General features: G+C 39.0%; 1 protein-coding gene across 1 annotated transcript in view; it reads right to left on the minus strand.

Moving 5' to 3' along the window:
* Nucleotides 1–15,924, minus strand: part of LOC120768034 (polypeptide N-acetylgalactosaminyltransferase 2) — a 75,729-nt gene extending 59,805 nt beyond the window's left edge. The window contains exon 1 of the mRNA XM_040094526.1: nt 15,848–15,924. Coding sequence (XP_039950460.1) covers nt 15,848–15,863 — 16 coding nt within the window. The 5' untranslated portion in view covers nt 15,864–15,924. The remainder of the gene's footprint in view (nt 1–15,847) is intronic.
* Nucleotides 15,925–19,511: the final 3,587 nt, after the last annotated feature.

Genomic DNA, 19,511 nt, shown 5'->3' on the forward strand with positions numbered 1-19,511 from the left:
ACGCAGTTGAATGCGGCACATACCTTACTTCCTTCACTTTTACGTTGTCACCTAGTTGCTCAGTTAATTTTGAAAGAATTCACGCACCAAATTCCTCAAAGAGAGTGAAATTCAATGAAAAGTTTTCGCGGCAGTTAAGTCCAACCACTCATACGACACGGAGCACTCGCCACACAGAAACACGCTTAATTGTGTGCTTTTGGCGGCGGAAGTGTTTCGGCTTTCACACGCACGCACGTTCACGCACTCCCGCTGACAGACGGTTTGGTTTAATTATGGGTCTACGCGAACGCACTCACAGATAAGATAACGGCAATTCAGGTGTATGACGAAGAGTTCGATAAAGAATATCAGCAACTCTAGGTCAATACTACTTTGAACAAATATGAGCACCCGCGATTTCCTTTTCAAAAATGTTTACACTTTGTGGTTCCGAGAAGCGCTACTCAATGTTGAATATCATATATACACTAATACACACACGCGCGCGTATCACAATTCAACAAATTTGGCTAACACCGATTACGCGTTGACAGCCGTTGGCATGGACAGCCGTCTGTCTCGACCATGAGCCAAATATAATGAAGCGTTAGTTTGCGCTTACGATGGGCTCTTGAGGCGCTTGCGAGTAAATCGTCGCGATAAATTGTCACAAACGCTACGCGCAATGCACCGAAAGTGTTGAGTGGAACCGCTAACCAACGCCGACAACTCGAACGAGGGGCTTACGAGCAACTGATGCGCTGCGTCGGTGTGCAAGCGCTTTTGTTCACTGATAATGACTGTTAACCGCTGCCACTGTAACCGCCTTGGGCTAGCGCCGCGCTACCACTGCCAGAGCTGACGTCGTTGCCGCGAAACGCACACACACAAAGCGAACGCCAAATGAGCAGATTCTTTGCCGCGCTAAGCATTTTATACGGCGGACGCCGCAGCAGTTGGCAACGCACACCGAGTACTTCGTATAAGAGTTGTGCGGCGCAGTGCCTCCCAGTTGGCGCTCGCAACATATTGCCTCTCAATAACGGTGTGCGAGCATGTTCGGAGACTTCCCGCCGCAATGGATTTCTGTTGTATTTTGTTCGATCGGTGGGGTTTTTGAACCTTCGCCAAGTCTGAGGCCGAATGTCTTTTTGCTGTCGTCGCAAAGTCGTTAGTTGGCACTGGTTGCAGCGCTCGATTCTCTCAGAGTGCAGCTAAGATTCTTGGCAACACGTTATGGACGGCGGCAAAGGCGATGCGCACGTATTGATAAGCACAACGTTAGGGAGAAGAAGTACTTAGATTCTTAGTTTTTTATTTATGTGGACATTTTACCGTATAGTGTTGGAAAGGTGAGATTTCAAGCTTCATTAAAAAAAATATAATTCGGGGAAGTTGAAAAAAGTTACAGCTGTTCAAAAATGAGTGCAAATAATGAAGAAATTCGCTATTTTTTGAAATTTTTTTATAAAAGAGAAAAGAATGCCACGCAAGCCACCAATGAAATTTGTGAAGTTTACGGAGACGATGCTGAGTCAGTTCCTGTAGCACAACAATGGTTAGTTCGCTTCCGTTCTGGAAACTTCGATGTGAAAGATGCACCTCGCTCTGGTCGACATGTCGTTGAAAAAGTCGATGAAATTATGGAAAAGATCGCTAGGGAACTTAACACTCATCATCAAACAGTTTTGAACCATTTAAAAAAGGCTGGCTAAAAAAATTAGCTCGATGTTTGGGTACCACATGAATTGTCTGCGAAAAATTTAACGGACGGAAATAATATCAGCGATTCTTTGCTGAAACGAAACAAAATCGAACCATTTGTGAAGCGAATGGTAACAGGAGACAAAAAGTGGATCACATTTGAAAAAGAGCATGTTCCAGCGTGGCGAAGCTCAACAAATGTTTGCAAAGCCAGAATTGACGCCTCGAAAGGTTATGCTGAGTGTTTGGTGGGATTGGAAAGGAATTATCCACTACGAGCTGTTCCAACCTGGTCGAACGACTGATTTTACATTTTACTGTCAACAACTGATGAGATTGAAGAAAGCAATCGAAAAAAACGGCCAGAACTGATCAACAGAAAGGGCTTCGTCTTCCATAAGGACAACGCTAGACCACTCACATCTTTGATGACTCGGCAAAAAAATGGGAGAGCTTGTCTTCGAAGCTTTGATGCCTCCACCATATAGCCTACCATTTGTTTCGGTCAATGCAGAACTCTCTTAATGGAGTAAAGTTGGCTTCGAGAAAAGTCTGTGAAAATTACTTGTCGCAGTTTTTCGCCCAGAAACCAGAAAAGTTTTAGACTGATGGAATAATTTCTCCAGCATGTATAGTGTAACTCTGTAACTAAAATTTGCTATCAGATGACAAACTATTAAAATCAGTGCAACATGTTGCAGGACTACTCATTTGCCAAACATTTCTATTTATAAAGTTGCAAATGTGGTCTCTGGGCATTCTCCATAATTACTTAAGTCTAGCTTCTGCTGACTTTGACTGATTGACATTTTAATTAACATTTGCAAGGTAAACTCATTAACGCATCGGGAAAGACAGTTACCCACGCCCGCCAATGCAAATACCAGCACACATATATGTATTAAAGCAACTGGGCCAAAGTGTGGACACATTACATATAAATACTGTCGCTATAACCACTAACAGGTTATTGAGTATAAAGTCGATGTGATCCCCCACGCCTGACAGGTTTGCAACAACACAAGGCAATATACGACAGGCATGACCCCAGAATCCGTCAACTTGATTGGCAATACTTAAACGGACTTTTATGCACACCACAGGCGTTCGGGACTTGAGTGAGGTGCGCAACTATTCAAGACAAATTTCATTAAGGCTTGGCTATTTATACAATCAGGCGAGCAATCGGAGAAGTGGCAGCGCATATAACAACAACAAAACTAACCACTAACGTGGCATTCAAAACGTTAATGGCAGTGTAGTTTTTGAAGCACAAGCAACAACCACAGCAACACATCAGAGCACATAATTAATTATTGTGTAAACAAGCTGAGTTGTTGGGCTGCCGTTTGAGTTAGTGGCGTTGCGCTGCTTGTTGCAAGTGTTGCACGCAAATCAGTTGCAAGTGATGTCCAAGTGGTCTGCATAAATTTTACTCGAAACAAAGCTTCATGCTGTTGTTGCGCGGACACTCGCGGTGGCGAGTACTAGACAGCAGTGGTTGGAGACGAGCAGCCGCGCGCAAGTAATTGGAGAAGTTGGAGTCTTGTTGTGCAGTCGCTTGGAAAGTTGCAATTTATACGCCCATTGCACTCGACGAGAGGTGAGGAGCCTGTGCTTGTTGAAATGCACTATTTCCCCGCCGAGTCTGTTGTTAATTGCGAAAACTTCGCGTGGTGTGCTGAGAAGACAGCGGCACTGTTAAGATTTTGCCTCAAAAGCGGAAAATAATAAGACTCTGTTCTCAGCTTTGGCTTTACAGTTTTTTGATAATTGAAAATACTTCTTCTTGTCTTTCCTAAACAACTGCGTGAATACGTGTTGCTTCCTCATACAGTCCACGCGTTTTAGTTTGCCAATCAAAGTGACTTCAATAATTTATTAATATACTTTTCAGCTGGCAACACCGTTCTACCGAATTCTCTTAAACCAAATTTAAGGGTTGCTTGATTTAAGGTCAACGACTAACACAGAACTTCACAAAAACAATAGCCAACATGACTCAAACACAATAATGTTCTCTCTCGCATACCCACTCTCCACTTTGAAACACCTCACATTTGTGTGAGCACCAAGAACGTAAAGCAAAGTGGTTGACGCGACACTTGATTTTGTCAGACTCACGCTTCAAGGCATGAATCGTTCGATTTTTCACAGCACTTTACTACCATTTTAAAGCGCATATTTCCAAGCAATTTACCTATAAATTATTATGCTGGTCTACATCGATTGGAAGCGAGCAAGTGGGCATATTTTGTGGAGCCTTAACCATTTCGCTGCGACCAATTGCTGATGGAACACATTAAGCCGCGTTGGCTTCAGCTATGAAGCTACACATTAACCGTATTATACACACACACACATAACATCTTCTGACATAATTAAAACTATTTTGTTTTTGTTGTCTTTTACGCGTATTTTCCTCTATTTAAAGCACTGTCGGCATTCACTTTGGCTAATAATATTGATAATTGTGGAGCGTTTAAAGCTTTTGTTGCATTACATTTAACTTGGACTACGAAATTTGTACGAAAAATCTATATGGCCACCGATTTATTGTTTTCCAATAATAGCTCAACTGGATTTTCGCGAGTTTCGACGCGGATTTATGATTTATCTCCCGACGTGCGGCTGAAAGTCGGCATGACTAACGCGAAACTGTCAAATATGCTCTTGGGCGAAATGGGAAAAACAGCGGTGGCAAGCGACAATACGAGCGATTTGATTTTTGCCTCTTTCTTCGCTCAATTCGATAATCACCCCTTTGGGTGTTTCGCCTTGAGTGGCATGATGAACACCCTTAGCAAATGTTTTGGTTCCGACTTTGCTTTTGCTGTCGAACAAAATGTCAATTTGATGTTGAAAAATAAGAGAGCGAGGCATTTTTCTACAGAGAGAGAGTGAGAGTACAGAGACGAGAGCGCGCTGGCACATGCGCTTTCGAACAGCTCAAACTCTTCTGTGTAAGTAGTGATAGTAGTAGTTATGGTGGTTTGGTAGGTTGGTGGGTTGGTGGATTCCTACGTTTATTGAACTTTTACTTTTGACGGGGGTGGGGTGGCTTTTGGGTTAAAGAAAGTACAAATAAATGCTTGTATTCCCAATCACACATACCCAAACACACTATTATACTATTTCCGGTTAACTCATTTTGACCGGATGCTGCGCTCTGCTGTTGTACTTTTCCGGGGTGTGGTGTACCGGCGTGTTGATAAGTCATTTTCAATGTGCCATGCTGAAGCAAACATTAGGGGATTATGCTAGGGACTTACGCTATGCTTGTGAATTCGACAGGAAGTGACAATGAATTTTCAATGTCAGGCGAATTGTGCCGTAACTGTGTTTATAAACCATCTAGCCAAAGAAGTAATAAATGCTCGCATTCACACTTGGTGCAACACAAATTCACTCACACAGGTATATGGTTTGTATGTGTGTGGACTATGATATTGTAAAGTAAATCGAAGGATTATCATTTTAGTCGGTAGAATGTTTTTTCAGACCATTTTTTACCAAATTTAGGTAAGAAGGGAAAATGTCAACTAAAAGGGATTATTCTGCTCAGCTTTGTAATAACAAGTTACACTTTTTATGTAATCAAGGATTGTGAATAGTAACTGTGTTTAACCGTGAAGATTACTTTAAGTCAAGTTCAAGATGTAAGTGAGTTATCAGAAATTGGCAACGTCTTTGAATTTTAGCATTCAGTGTCCCTAAAAGTAGGCTAACATAAAATCACAGAATATGACTTTCTTAAGAATCTCTATCATCTAACACATTGGAATCAAAAAGATAAAAACTTTAAAAAAATTTATGTTATTTTAAAAAAGTATAGCCTGCTTTTGAAGTCGAGTCCACCTAGGTCACGAACAATATATCCGCATGTCTGCAGGCACAATTCTAAAAAACACATTCACAAAATTCTAAATTTAATTCTCCAATAGTAACTCATTTAATACCACAAAAAAGCCAAGTCATTCACTAACTAAATTCGGTGCTATTTATACAATTGGAATTATTCGTTCAAATTGAGCTACAATACTTACACGATTTGCATGGCAGTTTGAGGGACAAAAAAGAAATTTGTATACATATATATGTACAATATATTCTGTCAATTTGAGGCGGTCAATTGCCTTCCTCGACCGAATTCAAATGCTTTCGTTGTCATTGTATTTTTCCGCACACACCCACTCGCGGCACTTGCTTCCGTGCTAAGCCAAAACCGGGGTGGAACCACAGTTTGCCTTCCGTCATGAGTTGCGCGAGCTAAGCTTCACTTGCACCAACAGTTAGCTTTTCCTAACATTTGCATCCAACATATGCACTTATCCCCTGTGCGAGGGCTGGAGCGGGCGCTGGCGTGGGAGCGCGCGAGATTTATGCATTTTATTGCATAACCAAACCGATTAATACAAAGTAAAATACGCTGGCACAAGTTTGGCATTTTTCTCACTTTCCCAAATGTTTTCTCTTTATTTCACCATTTTGTGTAAATTATGTAAGGGTGTGCGTTTAGTGGGGAAATCAAATTTTTCCTGAATTGCGATGATAAAAAGTTTTGCCGCATCCAAAGCGCTGCTTAAATGAGTTCTGCAATAAAATGTATGCAACACGTGTGCTAAGGAGGGAAGAACGAAACCATTTCACACTAAAAGCTGTGTATGTATGTATGTCTAGAGACGATAGCTCGGTCTTAATTATATTTGTAGGTGGGAGTCGGTGGCATAATGTGTTGCTGTATCTCATATATTTACCCGTCAATTTACTTTATTTAAATACACTGGCAGCTCACCGCAAAGCACTCTGATGCAAAAAACGAGATTCTAACTTTTCGCCACAGGCGTTTTCATAAACTGCATAGCACACTCTCAACTACACAGAGTTGCTTTTTCGCCACAGTGTTTTTTGAAATTGCCACTCTCTGCCAACTTGTCCATCACTGTATTTGATGGACACAAACAGTTTGTTGGAAACTGTTTTTCGCCTTTATTGCATTTTTTACTGCTCTTCCATTTGACAACTCTTTCGAGCGATTTGATGTTGCTGCTTCACTGAGTTCAATTTGCGGTCAAATCGGTCTTCAGTGTTGAGCAGATAATTCGTACAGTCTTTATTTTGTTAAAGTTAGGTTGTCGAAAAAGTCTTTTCGTATTTTTAGTCAAATTTCAACTTATTTTTTTTATATTTATAACGAACTTTAATGAACCGAATATATGCCATTTTGGTGGACCGCTTTTTTTCGCTTTAGACATTATTCCATCAGTGTGAAACTTTTCTGGTAACAAGTAATTTTCACGGACTTCTATGAAGCCAACTTTACTCCATTAAGGGAGCTTTGCATTGACCGAAACAAATAATAGTCCGATGGTGCTAGCCCTGACGGCTATATAATGGACGCATCAAAACTTCTCAGCCAAGCTCTCCCAGTTTTTGCCGAATCATCAAAGTGACGTTAATTCGGTCCATTAAATTTTTCCCAGACAATTCTGTGGTAGCCAAACATCGAACCTTTTTTTGTAGTCATCCTTTTTTAAGTGGTTCAAAACCATTTGATGAGGAATATTAAGTTCCTTAGTGATGACATGGCTGCCTATGTAACGGTCCTGGTCAATCTTTTCCATCATTTCATCGACTTTTTCAACGATAGGTCGACCAGAGCGAGGTGCATCTTTCAAGAAAATACGTTCCACTTATATTAAATGACTAAAGGTGACACTAATAACTGCACATTGAAGTTTTATAGACGAGCAAAGGTTCATGGCTGACTCTTTACGAAATTCATTCTACAGCGAAATTAGGCGATCACCCCGACATTTTAATAGAGTAGACTGTGAAACGCAAAAATATCGAGGAAATCAGCGCCTTTGGCCATTTAATGGACAGCAACGTGCGTTTCCCATTCTAAAATATTGTTAGAGCCAGAACTCTTCAAATGCTAAAGAATCTTGGAATCTGGTTTTAAGTCAAAAGGTTTCTTATTCTACACCGCGTAAAAAAAAGATTTTGAAAACAGCGCCATCTGTCCCCTAAACACTATTTGTTGTAAAATTATAAAATTATTATTGGAAATTTATGTTTTGGAAGTCAGCGAGAAGAACACAGCGTGTATATTAGCCAAAAGTAATTGTTCTGCTTCTAAAATTTTCCACGAATTTCAAATATTTTTGCGGTTTTTTTGCAATCACCATTAATTTTTTTGTTTCATGCTTACATTATTTGTTTAATTTATTTAATTTATAAACCACTTAATTGAAATTATTATTGCTGTTGTGCTTCGACCCACACTTTTACTATGCATGCGTGTATGTGTGGCGTATTTAATTCAATTGAATTGCGTGCAAAAAGTTCAAAGTTAATTAATAATAGAAATATTGCTGGCAACAATTGAGCAACTTATTATAGATAAATCAAAGTTCATCGCAAGTGCGTGTTCACATAAGCGGCGTGCGCGCCTTGAGGTATGCTTGAATGGTCAGCAAATTGAGCAGACAACTGAGTTGCAGACACTTTGTAACTTAACGGATTTTCGCTGTGCATGTGTGTGCCCATGCGTGTAGCATGATTTTGTTAATTTGATTAAAGGCGAAATGCTCGGCCAATGTATTGCCTGGTTTTAGGCGCAGAACTTTGGCAATTCTCACAGAATTAGACGGTATAATGTTGAAGCAAATTAGCAACTTTTTTCCCCCAGCTCGCCAGCTTCCCAACCATTCACCCAAACAAGCATTCAGAAGCACATTTAATCGAACTAAATGAAACCCGCAATTATTTATAGAAAGCACTTCTAACGGACAGTGGAAGGGCTATTGTTTGGTTAAATTTTAGCTCGCCTTCGCGCAGTCGGCAGTCTATTTTCGTCGTAATTATCGAGATGAAAACGTAATAAAATATGCGCAAATAATTGCTTTTCATTTGCAAAACTAAATATCTGCGGTTGCACTGCCAATGCATCACTTCAACACACACGCACATAAACAAACAAACCGAAATACATATTATGTTTAAATGGATAGCGAGCAACGAGCGAATGCAAATGTTGTACAGAAAATGCAACAACAACAATAGCATCAGCTGCCTCGCCATTACTGAATGCATTTGTGTGTGTAAATCGCGGCAATTAAATGCAACAAAAGTGCGAAGCAAATTGAAATCGAAGTATTGAATTAAGCCATTTATTGCGCATCAATGAATCGGCTAATAATTGCGTTATGAATTGTTAAAACCGATAGTAAATGCACAAACAACCCGCCGTGAACCTGAATATCAATATGCATTTCTGAATTTCATTATGAATGCCAATGAAATGATGAATTCAAATGAGTGGCCTACAATTTAAAATGAACACCAGGAAAGTCTCATCGGAGCCTCGGTAATACAATGTGGTGCAAAGGGGCAATGTGAACGCCTGTATCGGCACCGAAATGCGAGTGTGACCTTCCCAAAATTCACAAACACATACAAAATGCGAATGTGAAGTAATCATTGCTGATAGCTAATATATCGGCGTGATTCATTGAACTAGAAAAAATACGGAGTTGTTATACTCATGCAACATGTCACCTAACGGTTGTTTGTATCACCCAAAACTAATTGATATACTTAGATATAATGTTATTTACTTGTATATATAAAGGGTCAAGAGACGAGTTGAAATCTGGATGTCTGGATGTCTGGCTGTCTTTCCGTCCGTCTGTCTGTCCGCCTGTGCAATCTGTAACTTGAGTAAAAGTTGAGATATCTGATGAAACTTTGTACACATGTTCTTTGCCAAAAAAGTAAACAGTTCGCAGATGGGCGTAATCGGACAACACACCCACACCCACAAAACGCCCAATTGAAAATTGTATTATGAAGCAAGCGGTGGCTGTAGTCTGATTTTGCCCATATTCACACTGCAGCATAAGAATGTCAGATGATTGACTCACACCAAATTTCGGTGAAAACGGTGGAGCGGGTCCTGAGTTATGTGATTTTACCTAAAAGTGGGCAGTGCCACGCCCTTTGTTCGATTTTGAAACCGGCTCGCATAAAGTATTAAAAAATAAATACAATCAGCTCCCATTATATTCTACATATAACTTGTATATAACGATGTCCGGCTTCCACCTGACTTTAAACCGTTTAGGCTGGTCAAAATGTTATCCAAGTGAAATTAAGTAAACACGTTTTCTTAAAAGGTCTAAAAATTTATTAATGGTTTGCGCTCAATAAAAATGAATGGGAATGGGTTTAAGCTTCATATCCCTAAGATAATTAATTTCGATCCTTTGGTTGACGTTTTTCAAATCAACTCAATATATTCACTTTAGACTCTTGGATTCAGTTTATGTTACATATACTTATTTCATTTGAGGATGATTTAAGCCTAATTTTTACTGACGGTATATGTATAAGTGGTAAGGTGCAAGGGTATATGTGTTATGTGAGTCTACAACCTTCAAAATATAAGAATAAAGTGGAACCCTTGCGCTACATAATTCAATACATAATGCCAACACCTGATGGTATTTAGTCGGCTTTGATCCCTGCAAGTTGCAAGAGCATAAAATGCTTGGTTACATCCGCACTTTGTCTTTCCTTGTTTGTTTTCGTTTCATTTTATGTGAACATAAGTATGAATGCACATATGTACGTGGTGGTGCGAACTTCAAATTTATGGAAAAACACCGAAAACCATTCACCACTTCCAACCAGCCGACTTTTATAGACAGCAACTGTCTACAATCCACACAAATTGAAGGTAAACAAATATTAGATAAAAATAAAAAGAAGGACTAGGGCACTGTTTGATTCGAGCGAAATTGAAAATTGGGGACCCACCATCATTACCAATACTTTTATTAAGCTTCGTAAGCTTCAATTTGAAAAAGAGGCGCCTCTGTTGATGTTCTTGTAGCGACAGAAAACATTCCTGAAGTAATTTGGAAGAATGCTTAGCAGTTGACAGTCCTTGGAGAGATAAAAATCTGGCTCCGTTCCGGGTAAGTAGACCCCACTGTATTTTGGAGAAATGGCGTGGCTGTGAACGTGGACCTTCCAATATCGGATGAGTCTATGTATCCTTAAGACTCTCTAATATTTCAAGTCGAAATACTTCATACATTTTCTATATGCCGTAATTCAAGCAAAGGGTCAATGAAGGTCAAATTAGGTGCCGACACAGACGTCACGCCCGGTCCACATAGAAGTTCAGCGAGGTGTTAGAAATCTCTATTAGGTAAACAAAATTATTGTTGCTGTACTCTGTGCAGCATATTGCCGGGGTATAAATGAAAATTTGCAAATAAATAGCTTTAAGAAATAATACGATTATCGCATTTGCTTTGCTCAGCTTCACTGTTGTTGGGCAAAATGTTTTTTGTGTTTGTGTTTACCCAGAATATTACACAAAACCATGGAAAGTACGCGCAAAGTCCGACAGAACTAAAACAAATAAAAATGGCTGAAAAGTGAAGCAGAATGAATTTAAAAAGGAAAGCGGAGGTAGTTGTTGAGAATACTTACAAAAGTAGGTGTATGATGAAAAAAAAATGAGACGGCATGAAAGAGCGAGGGAGCTCCTAGTCTGCGTTCAAAATGGCTTCCAGTAAAGATACTAAATATAAATGAGTTTTAATAGCGACCATAAATGGCGAAAATATTAATATTTACTGGACGAATGGAGGAGACGCTGAAAGTTACCGTTATGCTTCCATGCAAATTTCATCGGACCAACACCGACACACAAGTGTATGTAATATGTACGTATGTTTTAAAAATAGCAAATGTATAAATAGCGAGTCATAACTTGCAGTTTAAGAATGCTATTTTCCAAAGAAAAAAATTTCGCAATAACAACATAGAGCCGCTGACCTGGACCATAAAAAAAGTGTTCGGTAAAGTGTTGAATAATATTATTTAAGGAGTTTAAAATGGTGTTTTAACGCTTTTTAACGTCGCTAGTAAATATGCGTGTTAAACTCCATTCGAATCATTTAGCTGCCGTGGCTTATTTGCTTTTGTTTGTATACACGATGATGCTTATATGTATGTGTAAATTTATTTGGCAGATCCGCGGCACTTACAAAATTGAATTGCTTCTTCATTCGGCGCTGCAAATAACGCTCATTTTCTTCTATCTAACACACTTTCGCTTGAATCAGTGCCAACTAAGTTGCAATGAAAGCTCATTTACTCCAAGAACTACTACTTTATAGTTTGTGAATGACTAGATGTGTTCAGATTTCTATTGAGACAACACGATACTTAAGTTTAGCCAACGAACCATGCTTTCCCTATTTCAGTGAGGAGTGATGGAAAAGTTTTGAATGTACAACGAAAATTTTATAAATCTTCAAGCCCATTTTCATGGATGCCACACAGTTACAGATTTCCGAGGAGGATATGCTTTGTCTAAAAAGAGAAAACTGACTTCTCGTAAAAGCTTCGTTATACCCTGAATAGTGTATACTAAGTTTGCCACGAAGTTGGTAACACCCAAAAGGAAACGCCAAAGACCCAGTAAAACACATATATAAATGATTAGCGCAACGAGCTGAGTCGGCTTAGCCAGGTCCATCTGTCTGTCCATCCGTCTATAAACATATATCTCATGTTTTGAGATATCGATCTGATCTTTTTCTTACCAAACAGCTGCTCGTTTGTCGGAACAAGCGTTTATCGGTTCACTAAACAATCGGACTTGTATGGAAAATTTTTCATTTCAAAAGATAGAGATATTCAAGAAATTTTGGCATGCGTTTTTTTCTAAAGCAATCATGAAATCTCTGAACAAATTTTTCAGATCGGATAACTGTAAGATATAGTTGCCATGCAAACAGAATAATTAAAATCAAGGTCTTTGCAAGGAATATTATGTATTTGTAAAGGGTATTATACAGGGCTTGTCCGGAAAGTAAAATTACTGATTTTCTTGTGCCTCGACTGTACTTCGGAGTGTGCGCGCACCGACTGGATTCGGTAGAGTGCGTTCCCAGCTAAAGAACGAGCGGCTGGTCAGTTGTCTCCGAGCACCTGGAGAGTCAGGACGAACATTTTCGCGCGACATATTTCTGTAAGTGGTGTAAGACGAAAATGCAGCGCTCGTTAGAGCAGGATACACGTTTGATATGATCAAGCAGACTTACCCAGATATTGCTTTGGCAAGAAGTGGTATGTTTCGGTGACACCAGGCCTTTTGGGAGGGCCAGAAGAATGAGCAAATTCAAAGTGAAAACGATGCTAACTGTTTTTTTGACATCAAAAGCATCGTCCACCATGAATTTGTACCTCCTGAACACACCGTGAACGCCAAATTTTACATAGAAGTCCTCAAGAGACTCAAACGAAGGATCAATCGGTTCCGACAAAACATCGCAGGCTTTCTTGTGAACAGCTACCTAACCAAGGTCGGCATCCCAACGCTTCCGCAGGCCCCCTACAGCCTACATGTGGCTCCCCTGATTTTTTTGTTTCTTTGCCTGAAAAGGCCGATGAAAACAAGCATTTTGAGACGCAAGCACTTCGGCTCTCAAGGCTATTCCGGGGAATGCTTTCCGCTGCATCGACGCAGAAGGAACCTATTTTGAAATACATTTTTTTAGATCGACTCAATCCTATTACTTTCCGGACAAACCCTGTAGCATCGGTGCAACCGAAATTTTCGTTTTTTTCTTCCAAAAACATACAACTATCCTTAAAAGCTGGATGTGAAACATCGATGCAATTTTCTGTCTACTTATGGAAATGAATATTTGCACATGCAGCACTAAAATCGTTTAGGGGTAAATAAGCAGCAACAACAACAGGAACAACAATAAGCAATTCATATGAAAACTTAATGAATTGCCAACGCGAGAATTCTAAAAGCTTTTCAAGCAATCTAGCACGCGGTAAATAAACGCTCTGGGAGCGGGAAGGCGTATAGAAAATGAGAAAAAATTATCTGCAATTAAAAGCGAAATTGATGTAATTAAAGTTCGCATTCAAGAAATTAGAGCGCAGAGAGCTTTCTCGCCTTTGAGAGCTTTGTGGCGGTGAATAACATGCAAACAAATAGTTTTGCACGCCTTTGAATGTGTGTGTTTATTTAATCAAAGGAAGACGCAGAGGGACCACTCTCACTCCGGGAATTCGCTTAATTAATTTACCGTAAAACCGTTCTGATTTTAATCTTTGTAATAATGAACTTAATAACAGTGTAGAGGCCTACAGACTAACATGACATATGTATGTTTATAGGTGTATGCATGTACTTTATTTATATTTGTATGCTTAAAGAGCCATTGAGTTGACACTTCAAAAGCTTTTAGCGTAATTAGCTGGGGAAGCAAACAAATTAATGCCCTCGTGTAAATGTTAATTTTGACTATATTTTTACTAAGCAAATATTGGCAACAGCGAATGTAGGTGAGTGGCAACCCTGCAAAGTAACGGATACTTCAAGCTAGTTTGAAAAAAATAATATTTGGTCAAAATGATATTGTGAAGTCCTAGGATAGGTCTCTGTATGGACTCTAACTTAGCTTGATGTCAAATCACTCAGCGGGGCACATGTGGGAGAGTACTTTCCAAACTGTTCTCAAGAAACTTCGGAAATGAGAATGGCGGCCAAGTAACATGTAGTTACAAGCAGAGGAAGAGGAAGACCTTCACTCCGTTGAAAAGACCAGGTGGAGAAGGACCTGGCTTCGCTTGGCGGCAACTTTGCGAAAAGAAGAAACGACTGTCGCTCTGTTGTTAACCCGGCTATAATCGCGTAAGCGGTGTCTACGCCAGTGAAGAAGAAGAAGAGGTACCTAATTTCAACCATGAAGTCGAGCAGCACTGATGGGGAAGCGTTGAACTGAACAGCAATGCCTCATGCTTATAATGAATTGAATATATTCAACCAGAAATTACTCCATTAAAACCGCACGCTGTTGTTGGCCCTCTGGCAGTAAGCGCGTTATTGCTGTTGTTGTTGCTTTACTACATAATTAACTTGCACGTGCGTAAATTATGGTTGCTTTTTGCAAGTCCAAAACCGTTACTCTTTCACTTTACGCCAACACTTATTAGGAAGAGCAAAACTGCGCTAACTAACCAACTGTTACATAACGCTGTGGTTGGCAACGAACGGTGGGGTATCAGCGTCGCTACAACAACACCAATCGTCGCTGTCGACATCATCAACAATCAACTAACGGCATCGCCGACACCAGATATTAGCCTTAGCCAGCGTATCAGCGCATTTATTCCAGTGCCATAATCAGAAAACGGGTTAGTGGCTCACGAAACGAAGACGATCGCCTTTCCAGCAAAGGCGATGAAGAAGCAGCAGCAACAGAAGCAGCAAATCTGAAAACTAATAACCCGGCGGTGGCGTTGCCGCAGCGAATGCCTCACTTATTGCGGCAAATAAATACTCGTACATATGTATGTATGCATGTATATAAGTGGGCAAGTTAACGGTATGGACGGGTATACGAGTGCTAGTCACTGCGTGGATGTGTGCGTCTATTATGTTGTCATACAAAGACGTAATATGAGAAAGTGAAAGGAACCGGCGCCGACTGCAGCAGCGGCAGCGCCTGCGGTTGTGGCTAATATGGCTTGAGATGCTACAGCGTGGCTTGCCATGGCTCGACGGGGCTTTGTCTTGGCAGATGCGACTGCCGGTACTACGCTGGTGATGCCGCGTGCCCGTTAGTACTGCTATGGCGCTGGGTAAATACCTATAAAAATTTTATTCGCTTATATATTTATGTAGATGGTTGTGTGCTGCAATAAAGTCACTCCGCTTTATTTTTTAGCGCACTGTGTGACAGCGATCATAAAAATGTGCCAGCCTGTGTGTTTGTGTGTGTGTGCTGAAATATTAGTAGAAGTCCACTGCGGACTCGGACTGTCTGTTTGTTTGTTTGTTGGATTCACAGAACTTATTATGTCATAATTACAGCAATTTTAACACTTTAAAACAAATATTCATCTTGGCTTATCATGAGCAGTTAAAATATGTGGACATTGAAAGCAAAAAAGACAGATATATTGAGAAACATCCCTTCTTCAGAGTAACTCATGCAAACCAAAGTCCCGTAATCCTTAATTACTTTCAGAAAACACCTTTATATACATACATATTAACATATATAAATCTGTATATGTATATTTATATGTACTTATGTAGGCAGCTACTCACCGAAGAGTCTAAACATTTTGAGTTAACACGAAATTTGTAAATTTTATGCAAAAAATAAAGAGAAAATGTGAAAAGCCCGAGAAACTAGAAAACAACAAATAAACACTAATTGAAAATAAAATTAATTTGACTTTTTTATTAGGGAATAAATGTTCAAAATAAAACATTGACAGACTCAATTCGCTTTGAAAAGACTGACAGCAATCAATTTCCCTTCGTAATGTACTTACATCTTAAACATGGATATTACTTACTTACTGTTATGTCGATATGTACGTATGTATGGAAATTCTTTTTATAAATGCACCGATTAAACTTTATAAAAGTAGTTCATAGTTCAAATTTTGTTTTTGGTCTTAGCTCCGGTCGTTTAGTTTGTATGAGAGCTGGCCGCTCCGACAAAGCCGTGTCTTGGTGAAAAAAGGACGAGGTCAAAATTTCATATCGCTTTCTCGAAAGCTGAAGGATTAGTTCTTCAAACTTAATTTACGCTGTCCAGGGTAAGATGAGTTCTTCTCCAGATTTCAATGAAGATAAGAGCTGCGAATAGTTCTGTGACATATTTATATTCTTTAACAAGGGCTAATTTGGGTGCAACCGAAAATTTAATACTCTTGGAAATACTTTAAGGTGTAAAACCAATTATATAGAGTAAAGTCAGCCAGATGTTCGGGAATCCTGATATTAGTTATATAGGGGTTAGTTCAAGTTTTCGCCCAATTTTATATATTTTAGGTACAGAGGTACACTGTTATGAGTAAAACACGCTCTCTCATTTTCATTGAGATAACTCACATATTGGCCGATTTATGCGGTACAAAGTCACCCCCAAGTTCGAAAATCTTTATATTAGGTATGTGGGTGCTAAGGGAAGTATTGGTCTGATTCAACCCATTTTTGACACACAGACTTACCATTATAAGAGAAGGATGCTCCCTTAATTTCAGTTATATATATCACACATTGACCGACATTTTCCATCAAAAGGTAACTATAGGTACCGGGGTATAAATATTCGGTTTCTAGGGGCTTTAACAGTTTTTATTGGGTTTAGACAATTTTTGGTCATAAGATGGCACCCAATAAAGATATTATCTGTGCAAAATTTTATCCTATTATATTAATTTCTTCCTGATTTGCCTACTGGAAACTGAACAGATGCAGTGGAATTTATAATTGTGCTATATGGGAAGTAGGCGTGGTTGTTGCCCGATATCGTTGATTTTCACAATATGACATAAGAATGTAAGAAGAATGCCACGTACTAAGTCTTGTCGAAATGAGTTAGTCGGGTCTTCAGATATGGGATTTTACCAAAAAATGGGCGGTGCCACGCCCATCGCCCAATTTTCACACTGACTGCCATAAAGCTTTATCATGCCATCTCGGTGATAAAATTTAATGTCTCTGGGGTATTAAGTAGTTTTTTACCGTTATATGGGAAGTGAGCGGGGTTATTCTCCGATTTCAGCTATTTTCACACTGTCAGTAGAAGTTCCTATAAGATTTGCACTCAGCAAATTTGGTTGTTGTAGCTTTAGTAGTTTAGGAGATATATACATTAAATTTGTTAGAAAGATTTTGCTTAGTTACGACACTTTATATGTTTTCGGTTAATGGGGATTTGTGGGCGTGGCAGTAGTCAGATTACGCCCATATACGAACTAGAACTTTTTTGTACTAAGGAAACTACATACCAAGTTTTATCAAGATATACTCGTAAAAATTTTTACTCAAGTTACAGCTTGCACGGACGGATGGACAGACAGACAGTCAACTGGATTTCAACTTTGCTCGTCACTGTGATCATTTATATATACATATGTATGTAACCCTATATCTATCTCGATTAGTTGTAGGTGATGCATACAACCGGTGAACAAAACTATAATACTCTGTAACAACTGGTGGCAAGAGTATAAAAAGGGATTTCTCACGCAGATTTGCTACTTTAATGGCCTGTCTAAGAGAGTGCGGATTTTCAGTCGAATCTGCTTTAACTGTTAACCTTTTGGACGTGAGTTATAACTAGAAACAAGAAGGTTTTCGGAAAAATTTCAATTCTGCACACACATACCTATAAACATAAATGGTATACATATGTATATGATCATGGGAGTATTTTTGTGTATGCAAATATATCTGTATCTGAAATTGTTGTGTATATTTGGTTAGCATTTTATTTATTTTGTTTATGTAATGGGAATACGCTGACGCATTTAATGAGCTTCGACATACTGCTGCATACATATGTATGTGTGTGTGTATAGGTGTAATTGGTTGTCATAAGTCTGTTTATTTACAAATAAATACGTGCAAAGCTTTGTGCACATAGCTGGAGGCCGAAGCAGCTGCAACATGCCATCAATCAAAAGCAGAAGCACGAACACATACACACACATACACACATACACACATATGTACGTGAATCCGCTGATTTTCGGTCCAAACAGATTTTATAGTTTTTTAACGCCGTGCTACAGTGTCTGTCAGTTCATTTTGGAAATGTACCGTTCACTATTTTTAATGACTTTTCAATTAACCGACGGCACACGAGTGACTTGTCGGAAAGTGAACGCAACATACCCAAACACAAACATATTTGATTCTTTTTTCATTTACACATACATACATACAAATGCGTGTGTGCTGTGATTTAAAGTTTTCCAAGCATTTTCGCCCACATTTTTCATTTATGCATGTGTTTAAGCTTTGACTTTTGGCTTTAAAATTAAATTTGATATTTCAACGCAATCTCGTGGATGTGTGTGTGTTGCACGTTGTTATGACATAAACGTTCAGCAGCATATTTTATCAGATAATTTGCATATTTTACTCGTTTGAAACGCTCGATCAAATTTTAAATATTTGCCACCTGAATGCCTCGAGTTGTTTGTTTGGATAAATGATAAACAAAGGTGACTTAAATTTTTCGGAAAAATATTGTCGGAAATCGATAGCAATTAATATTTCTCATTAAATAAAAAGTGACTAGAAAAATTCTGTGTTTTTGTAGGTATGCAGATGCTCATATCCAGAATCCACGGTACCGGAGACTTATTCAGCGTCTGAATTAGCGGTATTTTCAAAGCCAATTCAGCAGGAATCTGTGAAATATTTCCTGCGCAAAGGAGATATCCGATGTGAGATAAATCATACTTTGCTTTTATAGAAACATTAGTCTTCTTGCAGAATTAACTATATGCCATTATTCAATAAACAAGCTCTCCTCTTCGGCACTTGCATAATAGTAATTGCGCATTACAAGACGCTCAATTTGTCCCAATTTATATAAGTATGTGTGTATAAATATTTGTATAAAGACGATGAGTTTAGAACTGTGGTATGATTATCTCTTCACTCCCCTGTTAGTATTTGCTTCAACATTAAATAACTTCAACAGCCGACACAATAGCACAATTTGTTGTTATCATTAAAATAACGGATTACAACAAGGACAAAATATTAATTACATCTACTAATAGAGCAGAAATTGTAGATGCTTCTGGAGAGGAGAAAATGAGTGAATTTCTTCAGAGCCTTTTATACATATAACGCGGTTTTCAATAGGGACGCTGCAAAAATAGACCGATAGGGACAGCAAACGACGCCATATTTTTCTCGCTCTTTTGACATTTCTCTTCAGTGAGGTTTGCCATTTCAT

This window comes from Bactrocera tryoni, chromosome 2 (genome assembly GCF_016617805.1).
Source record: "Bactrocera tryoni isolate S06 chromosome 2, CSIRO_BtryS06_freeze2, whole genome shotgun sequence".
Classification (NCBI taxonomy): domain Eukaryota; kingdom Metazoa; phylum Arthropoda; class Insecta; order Diptera; family Tephritidae; genus Bactrocera; species Bactrocera tryoni.